General features: G+C 37.2%; 1 protein-coding gene across 1 annotated transcript in view; it reads left to right on the plus strand.

Moving 5' to 3' along the window:
- The first annotated feature begins 10,761 nt into the window (after positions 1 to 10,761).
- Positions 10,762 to 23,250, plus strand: part of PIGK (phosphatidylinositol glycan anchor biosynthesis class K) — a 73,404-nt gene continuing 60,915 nt past the window's right edge. The window contains exons 1-8 of the mRNA XM_067301041.1: positions 10,762 to 10,857; positions 12,317 to 12,370; positions 14,647 to 14,738; positions 18,069 to 18,204; positions 19,504 to 19,615; positions 20,002 to 20,098; positions 20,450 to 20,567; positions 21,269 to 21,379. Coding sequence (XP_067157142.1) covers positions 10,780 to 10,857; positions 12,317 to 12,370; positions 14,647 to 14,738; positions 18,069 to 18,204; positions 19,504 to 19,615; positions 20,002 to 20,098; positions 20,450 to 20,567; positions 21,269 to 21,379 — 798 coding nt within the window. The 5' untranslated portion in view covers positions 10,762 to 10,779. The remainder of the gene's footprint in view (positions 10,858 to 12,316; positions 12,371 to 14,646; positions 14,739 to 18,068; positions 18,205 to 19,503; positions 19,616 to 20,001; positions 20,099 to 20,449; positions 20,568 to 21,268; positions 21,380 to 23,250) is intronic.

Consider the following 23,250-nt stretch of genomic DNA (forward strand, 5'->3'; position numbering starts at 1 on the left):
TTTTGTTTACTCTGTGAACTAAGGGAATCCATCTAACTAAGGTACTGCAAAAAAACCCAAACATAAAGAAACGCAGCAAAAATTGATTAATAAAAGAAGCTTGAACTGAATAATGACTTGCGGGGGTGGAGGGAACAGAAGGGAATTCAAGCACAGCTATTAGACTTCCTCCTGGAAACATTAAGGAGTTTAAGATTGTTAGAAAGTATGATCCCCGCTACTTATCATTTGGGTTTTGTTCGAGTGGTAGAATGAACCAGTGCCTCAGGACATTACTTCTATAAGCTGTTATTCAATCATACAGTGAAAACCTCCCCTACTTGAACACTGCCTTGATACAAAGTACAGCTCTTGAAAAGATAAGCCTCTTGATTTTCTTCTTAAACAGAAAGCTAAATGAATTGAAAGTGACGCCAACTTTCAATGTAAACTGCTTAAAAGAGTCGTATCACATAATTTCAGGGATTGCTCACATTGAGAAACCTTCAACAATTTTTGATATTATTATCTTTTCAGGGGCACAACACTTGGTGATGTCAAGTCATGGAGAGAGAGATGCAAGTTAGTTTGATATAATTTTTTTTTACCTGGCACTAGAATCAAAAAGGATTCCAGACTGGGCTTTTTCAAGTATGAAAAGGCCCATAGGTTATTTGCAATTACAGAATTTCATTTCACTGTAGTAAGACAAAAGAACTTGCTAATTTTGGTCTTGTTGTACATGTAAGCTAAAAAATAAGAGATAAGAAAAAAATCTTGTTTTGTGACACTGCATGAAGAGGTACAATAGCAAAATATATTTTTTTATAATTGAGTTTGTGATTCACGATGGAATAACATTGGCAGGTGCTCTTGTTAGAAAGTGATCACTGCAATAACTGCAGAGTTCTGGTAAGAAACAGAGAGACACCTATTGCCAAGTTCAGTGAGGTTTTTCAGTATTCACCACAAAGCAGTAGCTGTCAAAATGCCTGTCAGCCACTGGTGTTCGTTGTTTTGCTGTTAAAGTACCTAGCTTCATTAGAGCTAAAGCTCTGTTTACTTTTCATATTTCATAATAAAGCGGGAAATGACCTTTAAAACCCTTTTCTCCAAACCTGAGAAGGCTGTAACATAGGAAGCTGTTGGCTCACAAATCTGAATTCTATTGTAAGGGACGTATTTTTTTGTGGGAGATTTTAATTTTGATTGAGCTAAGTGTTTTTGAATGAACACAATAATTAGATAAAAATTAGAATATAGAATAAGGACAAGATGAAGAAATTGCATCTTAAAATGCAATGGGATGCACTGAGAGGTAGCATGAGAGAAATTGGCAAATGTTTTAACCATAGAAATGTTCTCATTGGAAATTAATTCAAAATTCATCCTGTCTTTCTGCTGACGTACAAGAACATTGCCTGAATTCAGTCACCAACTTCAATGAATGCTTTCTTGACAGTGTAACAAATGAGAATTGGATCAAACACCTGTTTTCAGTGAAGATGACACCCTGCCAGATGGCTTATTAGCAAAGAGAACAGAACAGTTGATGAAACTGTCATATGATGGTTGAACTTGAACTCATATTCAACAAAGCATGGGCTGAAAACTTTTGGCTAAATGGAAGAAAAGAGTTTAGCCCAATATTGGATAGAGCCTGATACCGAATAATGTTTTTAATACTTGAAATTACTCATAATCATCAGCACTTTTTTAATCACCGAGACAATTTTTTTTTTCCTGTCCTGCTAGCCAATAAACATAAGCAGTTGTTCAGTGCAGAACAGAGCCTTTGGCTGAGCCTTACTAATATCTCTTAAGAGATGAAGCAATTTTTTTCTGGAAAGCAAATGCACCCTGGCTGGGTTTCCAAGTCATGAAACAAGCCAGCATTCAGGAGAAAGTTGTTAAAGATAACTATTTTCAGGAGGACTTCTTACAAACTTCTGCCCCAATGTGAATTCATTAGTTGTCTCAAGAGGCAGCTTACTACAAAATTACACAGCTGCATAAAAGACAAACTCTGTGGCTGCAGCTTTCATCTTTATTCATAAATGTTCAGGAAAAAAGCATTATTTTGGCTGTCATGTATATTTGAAAAAGCACTTGCTTCAAACGTTTTTCCTTGTATTTTCTGGATCTTAGTGGGTTCCTAAAGTAAAGCCTGTCAATATCTTGTATTTTCTTTTATTCAAATTATCTTACAATACTGGAATCACTAGTATGTTCCTTGTCCCGATTTATCTGAAAAATTTGAAAGTGTGGCTGTCTGGAAGTCTGCAACCTTAAAAATGTCTTTCACAGTTCTCAGACTACACTGGGACAGTGAGAAACTATGTTGTTGTTGACTTTACCATATATTTGAATACTTTGTATCTGATAAATCACAAATGATTTTATTAGCAATAACACCAAGTAAATATTTGTGTTTTTCTTTTTTTCTGTACTAGCTATAAGACTGTATGGTTTGCCTTTCTGTATAATAAATGGATCAGAACCAGGCACTTTGCTACAGTCTTTGTCATTCCTATTGTTGCTGGCTTATGGCTGAGCTGGTACTATTTGGAACAGATATGAATACTCAAAGGTCCCTTAAAATATTTCTTCTTCTATTTTGTACAGCTAAATCACCTTCATATTAATTTTGGACAGAACTTATAAAATTGCCCCATATTGTAGCTGACATTTTATTTTTCTATACAAGTAGAGCTACAATTAATGATATTCTACTGCACTTTCCTGGCTTTCCGCTTTAAGTTTTTACTCTCTCAGTCTCTAGGTTAGGGAAATGTGAAGAAAAATATGTCTTGTAGAACCAGACTGTACAGCTGCCCTATTTGACTTCTTCTATGGAAACAGTGTTAGAGCAATTTCTCTAGGGTATCAAAGCATTCAGTGTTAATTTCATGTCATCTTGAAACCACGAGATTGCAAACCCCACTCAAAAACTTTGGATGTTTCTATTATATATTCATTTTCTTTCCTTGCTATGATTCTGTTTGTCTGCCTATTTCCATAAGATAATGAAAACAATTTATTATTTTTTATATTTGCAAAAGTGAAATGATTATCACCTTTATTCTAAATCTAAGTAGCAAGTGAAGTTCTGTACCTCTGACTGCATAAAATGATCTTGATGTCACAGATATTCTGAAAAGGATAATCTGAATTTGTTACTTTTAAGGTACTGATTGCAAAACTTAAATCTGAAATTTTTGCAGTCTACAAATAGAGTATACATTTCTGTATCTGATAAACTATATATACATATATAATTTTCTTGTCATGTACTTAACATGAACATGCAGCTTAGAAACCTTAGAAATAATGCACCTGACATGCATAAATCCTGGCTCTTTTAATAAAAGCTTGTGTTGAATGATTTGAGAGTTCCAAAGGGAAGATTTTTGGGTTTATCTCCACTGAGTAATCCATCATCTGAAGGTCATATTCTCCAGCCCAGAAAGCTTTAATCTCTTAAAAAATGAAGAGAGGACATCACAAAAGCAGATTTAAGTCACCTCTATAGTCTCTGGAATCCAAGACAGGCATATATTCCAATAATCCCTGGGTTGTTTTGACTTAGGTTGTGCTATGTGAGTCTCTGGGCCACCAAACTGTAGGGACTCCGCCATTCCATTGACTCTGGATTTATTCCTTTTGGTTAGGGTGAGGTAAAAAGCTGTTAAAATTACCACACAGAAGGCTGTACAAAATTGGGACAGATAGTAGGCTCTGATGCTTTAAATCTTTAATTTATACACACACAGTATTTATTTATTGCTATTAATCTTTTTTTTTCCAACTGCAAGAAAAAATTGTTGTTTTTTTTTTCCAGAGCTTATCTTATAATGAGAGAATTTTTATTTGAGGAAATACTTGGTAAGTATCAGTTAAAATGCAAGAAGGTGATCTTCACTAAGAAAATGGTTCTACAAATGTATCCATTAAGGCATTGACTAGTTGAAAGTGATTGACAGAGTGACATCTTTTTTCCATATAAAAGTCAGTCATCTTGAATGAGCATGTAAATTCTAATGTCTGTCTTACAAATGTAAAAGGTCATTAACTGCAGTAAATGTAGTTTTTACATTTTCATATGACATATTCATCAGTGAAAACAATTAGTTCAGGTCAAGACAGGTCAGATGCATAGAATCAACAGGCACATAGTGTGTCAATAATCCCTGTTATCAGTATGACTTTTTCTTGATAATCTCTCTCAGTTTCTAAGGTAGAAAAACCTCATCAGGATACACTCCTTCTCACAAAGATTAAAAAAAGGGGAAAGAAAGCCTTTGGATTTTTTTATTCATAATAGGGTTGCAGAACAGTATAGAAAAGCTTCCATAAATTTCATAACTGAATGCATTCTCATGTTGGTAGTTTTCTTCAGATTGGACAATATCCTGATCAATTTAGGCTACAGTTTGTTTTTTTAAGAAAGAAATTATCTGGGGAATTGCCTAGCCCCCTGTAACTTTTTTGCTGAATGTATTATCTGTTCTCATCTAGATTTTCTGCTAAGTAATAGCCCATTTAATTTTTTAAATTAAATTCTGCCTTGCATCAAATGCCAGCACTTTAATGGTGAAAAGGCTGCTTACTGACCTTCTTCACAGAAGGAAATTTCAACAAGATTGCATTTTTATAAATCATAGCAAAATCTGGCTCCTAAGCATTATGATTTCAATTTATGAGGTCATTTCGGCATTTTTATTTGGGAACAGCTTCCAATAAACAGGCTCAAAGAAATAGGTACTATTAATTCCAAAGAACAATAAGTACCCTGAAGTTAGAACTCAGAGTGTGATGCAGGATCCTCCATGCTTAGTTCAGCATGAGTACTTTCCACCTGAACTGTATCAGCTTTTACAATTTCCTGGTAAATGTAGCTAAAGAGACAACCAAACTCTCTGCTGTACACAGTTTGAATACTCAGGGAAATTATTAAGGTTTGCTGGTCCACTGCTACTTTGGTTCACAGCCTAGAGGCTACTCTAAAAAGCAAAAGTAGGCTTTTGTCTAAAAATATTTTTGAATATTTTCATCTATTCCACTCCATGACTCATGAGAAAACAAAAATAATCATAAACATTTAGATTATTTTTATATTAAATCATTTCTTATGTTGAGAGTATTTCTTTAAATCTTTTAATGGTGTATTTGGGGATTTGTCTTAAATTTTTGTTTCTCAAGTGCAATCTTTCACTAATCAATTCTAATAACATTTCAGTACTCATCACACAGTGATCTATGTAACCTTTCCTGGCAACTGAGTGAATTCATACAGTCCAGTTGCTATTCAAATATTTAATGTTAATCAACATTATTGTATTTGGTGTATGAGTAACCTTTTTTAATGGTGACTCAGTGCTCACTGTATATCTTATTTCTACTAAAATTTTCATTATACTAAATCAAACATTTCTTCCAGATACTGTTGATTTGCCCTCAGCCTTTAGTTTTTATATTCTTTATCAGCAATTTTACAAATTTTGTGTCTCATTTAGCTGATGAATATTTTCCATGGACTAAAAAAATCACCTGCTTGCAAATGAAGAAAATGACTTGGAAGACAAAAGGGTCTGTTTAGACTGCAGGCTGCAGGGTAGTGTAAGAATACACAAGATAACTCTAAATAATGGTTTGGGAGCTAAAATCAGTCCATCAGTGATGTGGCCTGTTAGTTGAGTTAATTTAGCCAGCAGAACTGAGACCACTTCAGTTCATTCAGTATGGGGAGGTCTTTTCCTGAGACGGTCAGATACTTAGTATGTTTGGGGCATATGATTTATCACAGAGATGTCAAGACTAGTAATGGAATAAAAATTCTGACTTCTTAATGATTCTAAAAAGTGATGCGTTATAACCACTGCTTGAAATAAAGGGTAGAACCATGGTTCTGAACTTAGCTTTATTTAGGGCAGTTTAATTAAGATTCTTATCTCATTTCTAATTACAAAGCCAATGAATTTCCTATTTGAGAATGAACCCTTTTAAAATATTAATGGAAAAATACAATGAAGAGGGTAATTTAAAAAAGATAAAGGTGTTCTCTTACTGCTGTATTTTTCATGGATTTTATTTTCATAAATGAGAATGTTTTGACAAAAGTTTTCAGCATTGTTTTCTATCAAGAAAAATATTGATCCACTGAGAGCAAATGTGCTGTGTGTTCATATTTGATGACTGACACTATACCTAACAAAATATATAAACAAGTTGCCATTATTTTTTTATTTTATTTTATCATTGTGAAATAAGCTGTTGGAATGGTTTGTAACCTTATTTGTTCTGAACATGAACTACTGGATTATTACACAATTCAACATTATGGAAACTACATGCGTGGTGATATGCTAGAGATTTGCATCATTAATTACAGAACAGAACTGATGACAAGGTAGATGGTTGAATTAATTAAGAAGAAATGTCAGCTGAATATCATTTTAGGCATCAAGTTTTTTTGCCTGTGTTGTGTTCTGACCTCAAATGGCACTGTAAAAAGTTATCTCTATAATTTCATTTTGTAAATACCAGTAAAAAATATTGTCTAGTTTGATTCCAAACTAGAGGTAAGCAACTTAATTTTATGGATGAACAAAAGCACACGTTTTATTGAGTTTAATCAGTGTTCAAAAAGAATCTATTAAAAAACACAGTCTAGTTTCAGCCTGATAATATTAGAAACTACTTTTTTCAAGTTATTTTCCTTTGGAAGTTCTGAAGCTTACAGATGTATTTATTACTCTGTCCATATTATTGTTGCATACTTTTGCTCAGTTTTACTTAACTATTGTAAATCTTTTTGAAGTACAAACATTCTGTAGCCAAGCCATTCTTCTACTGATAAAAATGAAAAAAATGCCAAATCAATAAAATCAACTATTAATATGATTAGTATGGTTTCATCCAGCTTCCATATTTGAAGATGGTATTTTTATCAGCTCAGAAACTGATCTGTTGTAGGCTCATTTGGTGGGTACCAAAACCTCAAGAAATAGAAGGGGAGACATTCAGGAACTCTTATGGGTTTTTTTAGTGTATTGTATAGATGGTCAAAATCAAAAAAAAAATCTGCATTTTTTAGTGTAATAATACACTTGAGCTATTGTTGATGATTCCTTAAGAATCAGCCTTTTTGACTTATTTCACTGCAAGTGTTCCTCTTCATTTTTCTTCTAGAAGCGTAATAAGCATGATAAAAGATATTTTTCTTTATCTTATTTCTACAGTAAAGTTAGCAGGCAGTGTCTGTGATGCTGATAAAAACAGGAAAAGAAACACAGGACCAAGAATACACTGGAAAGAAGAGCATACGCTACGATATATACAGGTAGTTTAATCAAGGTTAATACCAATAAAAATAAAGCTATTTAACTAGTATTTTTGCTATAGAAAAAAAAGTTGGGGGTCAGAAAGTGTCAAGTAAATCTTACTGGGCACAAATTCTTGTCTTAGGAGCAAAGTATGGGGTTACATTTGGGATTGCTACCTTTTCCCAGAGGAGGACTAGGTTTGTTTGCTCTGTGCTGGGATAAGAGCTGAAACTGCCAGATGGCTCTAGGGCAATTTCTAGAGGGTTTAGTTTAGAGTAGGATTAGGGCCTGAGCAACCTGCTGTAGGAGAAAAGAGTCTGGAAGGGCACCAGGAAGTACACCAATGTGAATACCAGCTGCAGTCACAGCAGCTTTATAAATAGTTGTTTTAATTACGAATGATTTGGGGATATATATTTGGTCTTCTAATTACTCAGCATGAGGTCCAAGAAACATGGTGGCAAAGGTCAAGCTAAAGAGACTCAGAGCATGAAAAAGAGTGTGATTAGCATGGAAACAAAGTAGAACTAAAAAACAGAAGCACAGAGCTTAATTTCTAGACAAAAAATTCTGTACAGATGTGGAAGAAAACACTATAGAAAGCTGCCTATGGGGAATAAAGATGAAAAAATGAAGGCAAAGTTTTTTGTATCGTCTTACTGGGAAAAAATAAGACGTGATGCCACCCCCAGGAATAATGCCTGAAACATGGGGACACTTGTGAGTGTCTGATGAATACTAAAGCCTACGAAAGACTGAGACTGTAAAGAAATAAATTGATTTAGGTCTTAAAATAAAAGCCAGAAGTAAAAGAAGGAGTAGATCCATCACAAAGTACACTGAAGCAGGCTAATGGAATCCAGCAGGCAAAACACAGACATGTAAAAAAGTGAAGTGTGTCTGACAAAGGCTAGCATATAAATCAGAAAGAATAACAGCCATTCTTTTGGAGTGTTCCAAGGGGCTTGCGAAACAGAGCTTTGTTCTAACTAGTGCTGCCTCTACCCTGGAAAGGAAAGGTAGCTATATGACCTGAATGCTTATAATAAAAGAGTAATGCCTCCAGCGTGATTGCAGTTGATCCAAACACTGCTCACATGCTGCAGCAGACAGCATGTGACATAAGACTGGTGAACGTGCAGCTATGCTTTTACACCAGCCAGTTAAACCCTATATAGACTGCAGAACCAATTACACATAACCCATGTGAAATAGCAGCAATACTGACTGGGCACATGTGCTGAAACTGTTCTGATTATCTCAGAAACCTTGTGTTTAAAATGTCTCATCCTCTATAAGTGATCTTCCATGTAAAGATAATTTGCTACAGTTCTTAATTGCTCAGCACAAGTAGCAGATGTCTATTTGTGGAGTCCAACTTTACTGATAATCTGTTTACATGGTTCCAATGCTACATGATGGATATTGTGTTTTTTTCCCGTTTGTTTTTCTTATGTAGTAAATCATACACAATGACCTTAAAAGAACATTATTAAAGCTATAAAGCCAAGGATTCTAGAGAAGGCCAAAATTTAAGATTGCTCATGATACAAATTTTAGAAGATTCAGGAGCTTTGAAGTGCATAGGGTATTTTGAAGTTTGACAAAAAAGGTGTTCATTACTTATGATGTCATGAAGGGCTCTTAGTAAGCTGAAGTTATCTTTTGGTAACATTTGACATAACTTTTCATTCAGTATGAGCATTAGAAAGACTTATGTCTGGTTCACGATGCAACATCAGGATCTAGCTGATCACATTCTTTTATTGGGAAAAGCTGTTGACCAAAATGCATGATACAAAAAGATGAGTATTTGTAATAAATGCAAAGAGCAAAGAATTAGGTTGAATAGAAAGAACTTTAGTGAAAGAGTTGAGACCTTCTGTATTTATGACTTGATATCTGCACAACTCCACATGGAAGCTGAAAGGTAATGAGGTAATGTTCTTTGATCCAAGTGAAAGAACATGAAATCATTTCCCCAATTTATAAAACAGGGTGTGCATGCTCTGAAAGACAGTTGCTTGTCCTTTGAGATTACTGACGCATCTTGAACCCATCTGAGAATGATCAGCGAGCTAAGCAGAAGCATCTGAAAGGGCGAAGAAAAATCTTGAGCTTGGCCCCAGGCCTAAATTCATTTAGCTTTGTGGAGCAATAAGAGTTACAGTGAGGCCCACAAGTAGGAACGAATGGAGAGAGAAGCCTGTACCACTTCCCAGTAGATTCATTACAGGCTTACATAGGAGATGTGCTCAGGCACAACAGGAGCTGGTGGCTATACTCTTTGAAAGGGAGTAAGTTCCTTAGTTTACCTTTAGGCATAGAAGGAAAATGTAATCTAATCACAGGCAATTGCTTTAATCATGAGTATACCATTGATGATTTCAAACAGCAAACATGCTGTTATTCAAACTCCGACATCCATATATGAGAATATGCACTGTCTGAGAAAGCCATTACGGATGACAAATATGCTTCGGTGGCTCAGAGCAGGTGTCTGTATCTTTACATCACTAATGGGAAACACCAGGCAACTGAACAAAGGTGCTGACAGGATGGAGTAGTGTAAGTAAAAGAATCATACCAAGGGGTCAGTAGATTGGAATAAAACACTGACGAGTGATTCATCTGTTCTGAGGGATGAGCCACGTGTGACCAATGCAAGGCTATAGCAAGACATTGTGAGAACTGACCTACTTTCTATCCCCTTCCCCTCCCCACACCCCCTCTTTCCCATTCCCCAATTTTCCCTTTTGCTCTCCCAGGCTTCTCCAAGGCTATGCCACATTTGTGCTGCAGCCGCTGAGGCCTAAGGCCACCCTTGCCAACAGCACTGGCGACGGCCAACGGCGGCCTGCCGCTCGCCAGCCCTGTGCCCGGCCCTCGCGGCAGCTCCAGCAAAGCCTCTGATCTGGGCACGTTTCTGGTACGCGGCTGAGGAAACAGCTCCTAGGGCACCTCCGGAGCCTCCCAGGCCGGGGGCGAGGCGTGAGGCCATGGCAGTTGTTACCACCAGCCGCGGCTGCGCCAGGTGGGTTAAGTCAGGGTGGGACTGCAGTAACCTTCACGACAGAGCTGTAACGCACACATATACTGAACGCAACTGCAACACAGCACCATGACCGCCTCAGCGCTGGCAACCTGACCCAGCTCTCTGGACTGACTGGGCTGGGGGTGCTCAGGGAGAGGACTAAGCATTCAGCGTGGAGCAGGGAGACTATTCCTGCTGAGCAGCCTTGCTCCAAGCGCTGCGCCCGCGTATAAGCCCCCCCCCAGCTATGGTGCTGGGAAAAGCGCAATAAGCGGCGCAGAGCGCAGGCGGCGGCAGCCCCTCAGCGCCGCGCCGGGCACCTGTCACCACCCCGGGGCGGCGGCGGCGGCGGCGGGCGGGCGGGACGGAGCATGCGCAGAGCCCGCCCCGCCCCGCCCTTCCGGAGCGGCGGCGGCGCGGGCCTCGCGGAGGGGGGGCAACATGGCGGCCCGCCGGGCCCGCGCCGCCGCCGCGCTGCTCCTGGGGTGCTGCGGCGCGGCGCTCGCCAGCGGCGTCCAGGTACGGGGGCTGGTGGGAGCGGCCCGCGGGGAGACGGGGCGGCGCTGAGCCGGCTCCAGGCTGCTGCTTCGGAGCTGCTTCCTCCCTCCCCTCCTCTCGCTCCGCATGCGGAGCCCGCGGCGGCCGGGCTGCCCGGGCGCTCGCGTTGCGTCGCGGCGCTTCTGCCGGTCTCCGCAGCGGGAGGGGGCGGCGCGGCCCCCGCCCCCAGCGCAGCCCCCGGCCCCCGGGGTAATGGCCGGGCCGGGCCGCGCTCCGCCGCCTCTGGAGGTCGTTGATGAAGTGTTTGATGCTCTGTAGTGCAGAAAATCCCAGAAGTAATAGCGCGTCCTCAGGCACGTGTGTTTTGTCCGAACTGTGTAAAATTAAAAGCTCTCTTTAAGTGCGTTGGCAGGTCTCCGAATAGAAATGTTTTTAGAGTCTTTGGGTTACTAATCAAACTGAAAATGGCTTGCTACTTGAAATTATGCAGTATAACTTAAATATGCTTTAACAAAGTTTTTTTATTCCTGTTACTGTGGCTTTTGTGTGAGGCTGCAGCCATCAGCCTGGTATTCCTCGGAGAACTGGTGCCGTCCGGATTCTTGTCCTGCTCCCGCCTTGTTTGTTCCCTCCGTCCTGACTGATGTGCCGGCCCGAACGGGGCCCTCTTCTCTGCGAAGCCCATGGGGGACTGTGCTTAACATAGCTTTTACAGAGGGTTGCTGTTGTCATAGCTCCTGACTTTGAAGCACAAATGTTCTGTGTAATCTATTTCCATTTAAAGTGGATTAAAATAGCAGATTTACTTAATTTATCTGCTGTTAGGCAAGAGGAGCAATGGAAATAGAACTTCATCCAAGCCCCTTTTACTGATAAGGAAGAAATTGTGGGTCAGGAAATCATTTTACTGAATTATTGGAGTGTCCTCTGGAATAGAGCAAGGTGGTGGCTTTATGTTTTAGTTAAGCTAAAGGTGACCAATCGATTTTTCTCCTGTGTTCTTCAGCAAGTTTCAGGGAAAGTTTTGGAATGGTTGACATATATTCAGTCTCTTTTTTAGTGTAACAGCAGAATATATATGAGGTTGTACTATGACAACCTATTGGAGATTAGGTGTAAATGAAGGTTCTGTTTGAAGTTAACAGTATTCAAATATTGTTACCTATGTCTTCCATTTCTCCCAATTACTTGATGTATTCTTTGCATTTCACTAGCTTTGTTCTTCCTGCTTGACCTTGTGTTTCCACTGGTTGTGGTAAAGCTGGGATTACTCAAAATGATTACAACATACGGATGAAACGTGTGTAATGGAATAAGAAGAACTACCTGTCTTGAAGCTTTTGTAAGGTTTATGAATTTTAAGGTGTGGTGAAGGCACAGATGTGCATTGAAGAGTTTGTTTTGTAAAGACAACAAAAATTTAAGTGGTCATTTCTTTGTTCACTACTGAAAAATGCCTGATATTTTCTCTCTTTTTCAGGATCAAGCAGAACAGTTCTTTAAAAGTGGTCATACAAATAACTGGGCAGTTTTGGTAAGTGTGGTCCAGTTTGTGTTCTTCAGATAAGGCTTACATCTTTCGGTCATGCACCATAGTCACTGCAGCCACTCACGAATTCCGTTCACGTGACAGAAGTTGAAAGATAAAGACGTGGAAGCAAATACCATTATTTGAAATTATCCCTGCAAACTTACTACACTATGTTAAAATTATCTTTTCAGTATAACTACATATCAGACACTCAGAACAGTCAGATACATAGCAGGATTCATAAAACAAAAATTCTGGTAAATTATCATACTGTGCATTGAACAACAACGTGCCTATAATATCAAAGAGAAATTTAGCTCTTTGACCAGACAGTATACTTTATTTCTCATTTTTGTTCTTATTAAATTTGCTACCTTGTGACAGCAGCCTTAGAATAAAACAAATTCAGGTGGTAATATTTAGATCAATTGTTCTTATCCTAATTTTTCTTATTTGCCTTGAATCTTTTGTTGGCTTTGAATCATGCTACACAATTAGTTCTTAATCACAGTTCAGGTCTTGGTGACTAATTTGTTTCAGAACATATTGTAATTACTCAGCAGCAGATACTTGCTTTCCAGATACTAAAATTTAACAATATAAAAGCAAAGTGAATAGTAATGAATTGAATTAGAAGGAGTAATTTCTATATTCTACAATGTACAAACTTAAAACTATTAAAACATTAAGTACCTTTCCATTTTAATACTATTTACAGATTGGTGTTTTTATTAGTATACTTATAAACTCACAAGGAAAGTGGAAAATCAGGTCCAAGGAATTTTACTTTCTGTCCTCAACAGATTCTCTGCTTATGCTTTTTTTAGTTGCTAAGAAATTCAACATTCAACTTCATGACAATAGGTAGTAATTTTTTTTTATCAAGAAAATAGAGAGTGTGTTACTATTTCCGTGCAGTTCAGGCCTGGGATCACAGTGCAAAACCACCTCATCAGGAATTTGAATTAATATGCTGGACCATGAATACCTATATATAAAGCATTGATATATTTTCCACTCTGTTATAAGCAAAATGATAGAGGAAAGGGGCAGATGATAATGTCTTAAAATGTCACAGCCAGGTTTGCCAGAATTAGTTTTCAGAGCTCTAAATCTGACTGAAAGGCAAGTGTTCTCACAGACTGATTCCTATGGGCTTTCTTGAAATTTCTAACCGAAGCAATGATCGAGGGTGAAGGGGGATCCTTTCAGGTGGAATCTTGATTATCATTTAAGCTATTACTCATTGCCTTTTATGAAAAGGCTTAGAGTAAAAGATGTTACATAGAGTAATCTTACTTAAAGATGTTACTATTTAAATTAAAGTTGTATATTTAAAGCTGAAAAACTAAAAGAAAAAAGATATCTTAAATGCTATGTTTGCTCCCACTTCTGTTTGTGGCTTTAAAATTGCCTCTTCTAAAATGCTGCTTCATCTGCTTGGAAGACTGGTAAAACAGCAGGAAACTAAGCCTCTGCAGAGGAGAATTGCTGTCCTTGGTGCAGGACAAACGAAAAACAGGGAACTTGATGCAAGTGCAAGGGCAGTGGAAAGGCTGGTACAGAACTACAGCAGGTTGCCTCTGGAGATTTTGGAATCTCATTGGTTTGAGCTTTTGAGGACAGATTAAATAATACCAGACCAAGGGAATAGTTTAAGAACAGGAGTGGCTGATCCCTGACCCTTCACCCTGTTGGAATAGTGGCATCTGAACTCTTGATATTTTTTGAGAATTTGTATTCAGATTTTGGTTAGAGCTCACTTAGCTCTTTATTGCATTCAAGGACTCAAATATAAAGCATCCTCAGTATATGTTCCCCTGTGTGTAGCTTCTGCATGAACTCACTTACTGTCTTTATGCAAGAATGCTCCCAGAATGGGTTTGCTGTTGAGATGAAAACTCTTCCTTTGATTTTTTTTTTTTTTTCTCCATTTGAAATGGAGAAAACAAATGAGAAAATTTAGCCTATCCACTGACTATTGCTGGATTATTCCCCAAGTGCCACTTTCTAAACTTACTTGGCTTTTGTGACGGTTTTTTTCATGATTCAGTATGTTAAGAACATTTTTGTTTTAACATTTATTTTCAGCATTTATTACTGTGGTACAACAAAGGCATATAACTTACATCATGAGTTTCTTGGTGTTGCTAGGTTCTTTCTGATTTGTTACTAGTTTGTTGATGTCACATGCATCAGAAGATACTGATTACTGGATCAGTCCAATTTGTATCTTTTACACTATTTAATATGTATTTATTTTTTCTTAAAAATTCAAGGTGTGTACATCTCGATTCTGGTTTAATTACCGTCACGTGGCAAATACTCTTTCAGTGTACAGAAGTGTCAAGAGACTGGGCATTCCTGATAGGTGAGAGAATCTTGGTGAATACAATTGCTTGCAAATGTAAAGTTCTCCTGTTATCTGAAACAGTATAAAATTATAGCTCTTTAGAGTATAACTGGATAAAAGTAAAGAGTAAAAATGTGATCACATCAGTATATTGAAAAGTACAGTAATATTATTCAAAATGAAAAGGAACAAGTTATATCATGAAACTTCTAGTTGGAATAGAGTAATTTGATTAAAAAAGAGGAGCTATCTGGCCACTAAATTATACCACTTAATAAATTGGTAAAAGTATAATGTGAAAATTGGTAAATGCATTGAGAAGTGACAATATTACTCCAAAATATAGCTTTTACTGTGCTGTATTTTCCTTTCAGTGTGGAGATGGTAGCAACCCTGACTGTAGTTAAAATGTAAGACTTCCATGCCTTTAACTACGCTGAGAATCTTTAAACTAAAGCTGTTGAACAAAGCAGCTCCTACGTATTGAAAGTAGCCTTGAAAAATCCATTTTGCCTGACATTTTTAGGAGAAGCCAGAGGCTTTGTCTATCCATGCAAACTGTACTTCCGTAGCTATAGCATGATGGTTAAAATATTATTCTCTGATAGCAGAATTAGGAAGATGAATAAATTGTTCTAAGGTGTCTTTATAATTGTGTTGCTAGTGATAATTTTTTAGGGGTATAACTATTTTGGAATGTAATTTACTTGCATAAAAACTGTGAAAACAAATGGTAGTAGTTCACTGTAGTATTTCCAGCATGTCTAGGTAAAGAGGTAGAAGTCACTAAAAGAGTAACTTCTATCTGTTTTTGAAAATGGGGATGTTGAAACCTAATTTTTACAAGAATTTTGGGGCTATAAATCCAATAAAACATAGCACAAGGCTCTGTAGGCTGAAAGCCACAGATGTGTGCCATTTTTTGCACATATCATACAGAAGCATCTAACTTCCCTCATATATTGCATTTGAAGCATAGGCACCATGGGTGCTAACTTAGAAATTCTTCTTAGAAACTGAGGACTTTTGTCTTCCCTAATCTGTCTTGCTCCACCATGAAGGTAAAAATGTGGCAGCTTCAGAAATACTGCAAAAATTGCAGTGTAGCTGAAGGTTTCTGTTGTTTGGTCATATGGTCTGTTTCTTATCCATACCCAAGGATCTGGAAATGGATCTCAAAAAAGGCAACAATCCTGTAGACTAAGACAAGAGTAAGACATTGGAGGAGACCTAGGGAGATAGATAATCTAATTTCTCCCATCTCCAGCAGTTTTCACATGAGTTTCAGTGGGTTTGTCCCGGAGAATACTGGAGAAACTTCTTTTACTTGGTTTTCTTTTTTTTGCTGCAAAACTTCATTCTAAATGTTGATAAGATAAAAAAAATAAAATAAAATTACATTTAAAAAATATATCATTGTTCTCTCTTTTTGGGGGGGAAAGGGTAGGATTTGTGCATAAGTCTGTTTTGTACAGAGCTGTGTCAGTCTGGTGTTTTAAACAAATTTGTCATCAAACAATAGAACTCATTAGGAAATGCTTTCTGGTTTTATGATTGTAAGTTGCTCTGGTTTGTTGGCATGTGGCCACAATTCTCCAATTTGTAAGAGGAAAGTTTTGTTAGAATAAAAGAATCAAAATGATCTGAGAAATTGCTTTTGATTGCTGGAATCATTATCCAATATAAGTTTCACATCAAGGGAATAGCAGTGATATAATACATGATTAGATTACTTTTGTTTAACAGTTAAGCTACGAGTTAACGCTTAGATTTTTTTACTGAGTATGTGGACAATCTGTTCATTTGCACACAATGGTTCTGTTTGTCCATGGGGGATTTCACTTGCTTCTAAGAACACCATGTGGTGTTCTTAAAACTTTGCATGTTCATGTTTACCTGTCTGTACTACTACCATGCAGAACTTGTCTCTGAGTGTGCAATTATTCTTTCTTTCCTTTTTTAATAGACTGTCACACAGTTCTTGAAAATAGTGCTAAATTGTGGGACTAGTGATGGCTTAGCCTGGAATATTCTCTTTTGAGTGTAATGCATAAAATGGGTATACACAAGACTCCCTCAATAAATCTACAGGGTTTATTTTTGACACTTGCTTCCAACTGACTCCCTTTTAATAGCACTCCTTTCTATAAAAATAATTTTGTACTGGTATGCATATGCAAGGAAAAAAAAATCTTTATTTCTCTTCTGTCACTGTCCTCCTCTGGATTCTCTTGTTAGACCTTCATACTTATTTTGGTGTTTTATTCCCATTGAAATCAATTACTTTGATTATTTTTGAGGATCTGTGCTTATGTTACGTGGAGAGCATTTGTGTCTCTTTCTGTGCAGCATGGAGCATGTCGGCGCTTACTAAACAATGACACGACTCTTACAGTGCTCAGGCAGACACAGAGGTGAATGATGACAGACCCAGGAATGGTATTGAAATGGCAGGTCACAGTTTAGTTTTTAACTGTGCATCTTGCGAGTCAGGAATAGAATTGAGCTTTGCTTTTATAAGTATCATTTGGGAGAATACTAAGATCACTTGTTCTGGGAGAAATTCTATCAAAGAATGAGTCACCTGAGAAAAAGACTAACTTCACCTCAGTCCAGACGTATTTTTTCTAGCGCTAAAGGTCTCCAATCTACTACTTGTTATTACATATTTTGACCCTACCCTGACCCTGGCAAATGAAATATGGATCTTGGCTGCATACAAGCTAGGGCAGTTTTATAATGTTAGTCCTCCAAGTGCTGGGTGTTTTTTCTTGGTAATTAGATGACAAAATCTGTCTGGTGTCAGCCCAGTCGCATTCTTCGGGGGAATTCCCTGTTAGCACAGGGAATCAGGTAATAGTGTATCAAATGCGGTATAATAGTTTGAAAAACAGGAGCTCTTCAGATCTCAAGAAAAGAATCAGCATACCGCTTCTAACTGAGGAGGGTGAGAGAAGGTGAGTGTGCTGGGATTTCTTCTGTGGAACAGCATGAAATGGTTTATTGCTGTGTAAACTCAGATTTTTTTTAAAGTGTTGTGCTGGCCTAGGTCCGGTCAAATCTGTACCGTGAAGTTGCTAATGCTAACTAATCTTGTACTCAGCTTTGCTTAACTAAATCCTACAGGTAAATACCAGCTGACTGTGTGTGCATGTGTGGTATCTTTATAACAGTGGGGATGTACACAAGGAAACAGGGTATAACCGAGCAAAGTTTCACCTACAGTGACAGGAATCTTCTTAAAGTTACAAGCTATCGTTTTAGTTACGGCACGTTTTTGTTGTCATTTCTGTTTGACTGATCTGTGAAAGTAAAAAGTCTGAAATATTTCCGTCTTATTTTTCATAGTCACATTGTGCTGATGCTGGCAGATGATATGGCATGTAATCCCAGAAATCCCAAACCAGCTACTGTGTTTAGCCATAAAAACATGGAGCTGAATGTTTATGGAGATGATGTGGAAGTGGATTACCGAAGCTATGAGGTGACTGTGCTTTAATTAAATAACCGGGGTTTTGTTGGTATTTTTGGTTTAAGGCTTTATAAAATCTATGCAGTTTGAGGAAGTCTTTCCATTCCTATTACTAGATTTGGGCTGGGCTTTTATTATTATCTGATGAGTTTAAAAAATACTCCCCAAAACATAATATTGGATTTGTATTTAAAATTTAGTATACTGTTCTAAACACTAGAAATATGTAGTTGTGTGTTGGCTATCTTAAAGAATGGAATAACCACAATTATTTTGAGACTAGGTGGAACTCCTTTTGTATCCTAGGAATGTACAGATGTTACTGAACTTTCTCTTCTGTGGAAAAGAGAGATAGGTGGTTAGTGTCTCGTCTTGCAAACACACCGCAGTTAAATTTTCAGCATGCAAGTAAAATGTTTAATAGGGAGGTCTGCTTGTATCTTAAGCATATGCTTTTATCAGTATAAAACAAGCCTCCTCCTAGTCATTATTGTAAAATAGTTAATACATAGAAATAGTTGCTGTGTTTTATCACCTTTTGTGTACTACGACTTCAAACAGACCATTTCTTTACCAGGTGATCTTAAGTTGGACAGCACTTACACGGTTTAGTAGTGCTATATAATTATTGATAAAGCAAAAAAAGGTTTATAGGAGCCTATTTTCTTATCTAGTAGGTGTCTTGTTTTATTTTTGAAGCTTTATATAAAGAAGTGAAGATATGACAGAGAAATAGATATGTTCTTTTTATCATGTTTTTTTCCGTGAGTATGAATTTTGTGCTAGCATTTTTTGAGCTGTATATGTCTGCATGAAGAGCAAGTGGTGTTTTATAGAATGTTTTACAATCACTATCCAGATGATCTGGTCAGTCAAAGACTTACGTAACTGAAATTGATTTTGTTTTTTCTTTCCTGAGTTGCAGAGGGAATCTAAAGTCTGTTTTTCCATAGTAACGCACACTAACGTTGGAGCATTTTGTGAGTACATGAGGAGCTTTGGTAGAACAAAGCTATATACTTTGGCAGGCTTTCAGATCAATGAAGATGTATTTAGTAATTATAATGGTAGTAGACTTATTTGATATAATAAAGCAACAGGCTGATGTTAGTGGGATAAAATAAAAGGTACTGTATGATCATGAGCCTTATTAGAGCAAAACCTTCAACAGAAAATTTCCATCGATGCAGTTCTACTATCCAGTTTTGCATCTTGTTAGATAAACTGTGTTTTATTTTTCAATTATTTATTTTATGGAACCCAGCCCAGAGTAGTTGATCAATATTTTTATCTTTATGCTTCTGTTCATAGGTTACTGTGGAAAATTTCTTGCGTGTATTAACAGGAAGAATCCCACCAGGTACACCTCGATCTAAACGTCTTCTTTCTGATGACAGAAGCAACATTCTAATATATATGACAGGTAATTACAGGTTTGTGTATATAATTCATTGACTTTTGTTGTTCAATAGGATGGGGCTGTTTGAAAGCATGAAATCCCATCAAGAGTCCAAATAAACAAAAAAACAGTAGAGTGAATGTTTTTTGTTGTTGTTTGTTTAGCATGTCATACAGTAATCAAGAAAAAAACCTGTAAGACAGTACTTAGCAAAGATAGTTTCCAGTCTAAATGATGCACACATACTGTTCTTACTGTTGTAATATTTTCTTTTGTTGGGGTCCCTTTGGAGAAAGAGAATTGTTTGGCTTTTTTTAGAAAGACAGCTGACCAGGTCATAGGTTTTTCTATAACTTAGAAGCCTCCCTAACTTGTGTGCCTGCCTGCCTCCCCCCCCCCCCCCCCTTCAGGTCATGGTGGAAATGGTTTCCTAAAATTTCAAGATTCTGAAGAAATCACAAATGTAGAACTTGCTGATGCCTTTGAACAAATGTGGCAGAAAAGAAGGTAAGAAAAATGTATTATTTAGAGATTGAATAGTGTATTTCATGAGCATGTGTGAAGTCTAGCTGGTAGGTCACTGTTGCTTGCTTTTCAACAGTGATACTATCTGTTGTCCGTAAAATTGCCTGACACTTTGCATGCAAAAAGAAGAGCTTTGGTTTTTATTTTTGGCTTCCTGCAGTTACAGCTGCTCAAATGAGTATCTTTGGCTAATCTCACATTTAACAATCGATCAGTGTGAACTATACTGTTCCTTAGGTTCCTAGCAGTTACCTGGTAACTAAGAAGCAAAGTATATATATGTTGTTTCAATCTAAAGAAAGGCAAGTAAGAAGGCTGTTTTATTTCTTTCAGGTACAATGAATTGTTGTTTATTATTGATACTTGTCAAGGAGCATCCATGTATGAACGATTTTATTCACCTAATATAATGGCCTTGGCTAGCAGCCAAGTAGGAGAAGATTCTTTATCAGTAAGTAAATTTTTGTGAACCTAAAGGTGATTTTCAGAATTCCTGTGTGAGCTAAAAGCACAGGTCCTATTGACTTTTAAATAAAAAATTCCTTTCCAATTGCTGAATGTAATATATTTAGTTTCCAGAGTATGGTTTCTATAAAACTCATAAGTGTGTTTTTCCTGTTGCTTTGTAGGGCTGTTCCAGAGAACCAGGCTAGTTATTTTTCAGCAACTTAAAAATAAATAATACTAAAGATATTTCTCAATAATTTTATAAATGTAAAACAGAAAACAGAAAGCATAATTCAGTGCATAAGGTGTATTATACTTATAAGGAAGATGATGACTCATCTCTTCCTTCCTCTGCATGTCACTTTAGTATACCTCTCTGACACTGGTCCCTTATTCGAGTAACTCTTTGTGAGACTTTCCTGCTCACTTTCAGTTCATTTACATAAATTTTTGAAGGACTTGCAAGAAGTTAGAAAAGTTTTGAGGATCCACAACTCCCATGAACTGTTGGGTGCAAAGTACAAAGGAAAGGGCAAATCATTTTCTGTTCACTGCTGATGGTTAAAGTTGAATATGGAGTTCTGTGCTTGCTGGCCAGTTTCTGCATTGCCTAGGATAGGCAGAAGTTTTATGGGAACATGGATGGTATAGGTGTGAGGAATATAATAATATTATATATAATAACTACTATGTGTTGTTTTTAAGCATCAGCCTGATCTTGGGATTGGAGTTCATCTTATGGACAGATACACATTCTATGTTCTAGAGTTCTTGGAAGAAATTCATCCAGCCAGTCAGACAAATATGAATGACCTAGTAAGTAGTATACTTAACATTCATGAGTACACTAATGACTTTAACATTCTCAAAACAAATTTATTTTGTCCATAGGGTTCTCCAAAAGTTTTTTGTTCTCCTGCTTTTTCCCTCAGAAGCAGCTTGGGGTGGGGGTGGGGGGGGGGTGAGAGATTGCCGTTATTAAATGCAATTATAGTGTAACATTTTGGTGATTTTCCTCAGGGTGAAACTGGTCTGTTGGCTACAGAAAAAATAACCAACACTAACCAGATTTTTTTATATTAATTGAAAAATATTATTTGCACATGAAAAATAATAGCAAAAATTTGTATATAAAATCAGCTTAATGGATAACAGACATTTTGCAAATGTGGAAAGGCAGCCATTGATACTGTTTTGCAAAGGTGGTTTATACAGTTAGAATTCTAGCCATGCACTCGCAAATTCCTACAGACACTGATTTCTCTATGTATCTGCATAGACTCCAGAGTGAGACATGTCCAAATCCAACTGTATGTTTAGAGTTTATTATATCTTGGGTAAATACTAGTTGTAGCTTTCGAGGTATGATGCAGAACCCCCTTCCCCCCCCCCCAACCTATTACAAAATTTATGAAAATGTCTTTATAACAGTTAGATATACACTGGTGAGATGATGTAAATAAAAAGTAACCATATTTTATGTATTCTATTAACCCTTTGTGCCTGTTCAGATATTAATTTCCTTGTAGTAATTCATTGGTAATACATTGTAGTAATACGTGCTTTGGTGCCTAGTAGCTCTAAACTCTGACATGGTGTATAAATGATTTAAGAGCAACCATTGACTGAGCACACTGTCTTTGATTCATTTCAATAAAAGGAGCAGCTGCTCAAAAGTTTTGTCACCCTCTGTCTACAAAGGCTGGTGTTAGCCTGGCTGCTAGATATGTAGTAGAATTCACTCTAAACAGCCCACACTTGACAGATTTTATGTTGATACAGAACTGATTCAGTGACTAAGATTCAAAATTCTTTTACTACCAAGGAATGAAATTCTATCCTGTAATTCAACATCATCTGATCATGGGATACAGATCACTTTAAAATAAATCTTTTTAAAGAAGAATATGCAAGTTCTTTATTAATTATGTATCTGCTTCTAAAATGTTGTTTGAATGAATTGGCCAGAACTCTCTTCTGAAAATGAATTGCCAGATAACAGCCAAATAACTTGCCAGAAAATGAATTGAGTGATAACAGCATCAAAAATGAACATTTTCTAGTATATAAGAAACCACCTGGGAATTAGTATAACTGGTCTAGCCAGTTAGATGTTAATTCAGATGTTGTGGATGGTATAGCTGGCCAAGTAGTCTTCATTTTGGGCTCTTCAGAGAAGATATCTCAACATTTTTCCTTGTGTTATTGTGTTTCCTTATGTGCTGAGTACTCAGGAAGAGCTGAGGTAACTTGCCTCCTACTGGCAAATTATTTGCGTTGTGTAAGTCATCATATGGTACCTCATTGCTCTGCTTATTGTTGCTATGGGAGGGGAAGAGAATGGACCCAAATATATCATGATTTGTGGTGGTAATGTACTGAGTCTTAACACGTATGTATTTCAGCAGATGTGACTTCTTGTCTTTTAAGTCATTTTTTTTCCATGCTTTCATCTTGGAGTTCCAAAATGACACGTTTAGTCCACGGTAAGGGTATCAGCTCATTTATTTGGAAGAAGTTACAGGGGATAGTTTGGCAGTGGAACGCACGGTTAGTGTTATGCTGGTTTAAGAGCAAAGAGATACTGCTTATTCAAGTCTGGTTTTTAAATTTAACACTTTCCAAACTCAGATTAACACATTAAATGGATTACTAACTAGCTCACCCATAGATCTTTAAAATAGGTA

This window comes from Apteryx mantelli, chromosome 8, assembly GCF_036417845.1.
Source record: "Apteryx mantelli isolate bAptMan1 chromosome 8, bAptMan1.hap1, whole genome shotgun sequence".
Classification (NCBI taxonomy): Eukaryota; Metazoa; Chordata; class Aves; order Apterygiformes; family Apterygidae; genus Apteryx; species Apteryx mantelli.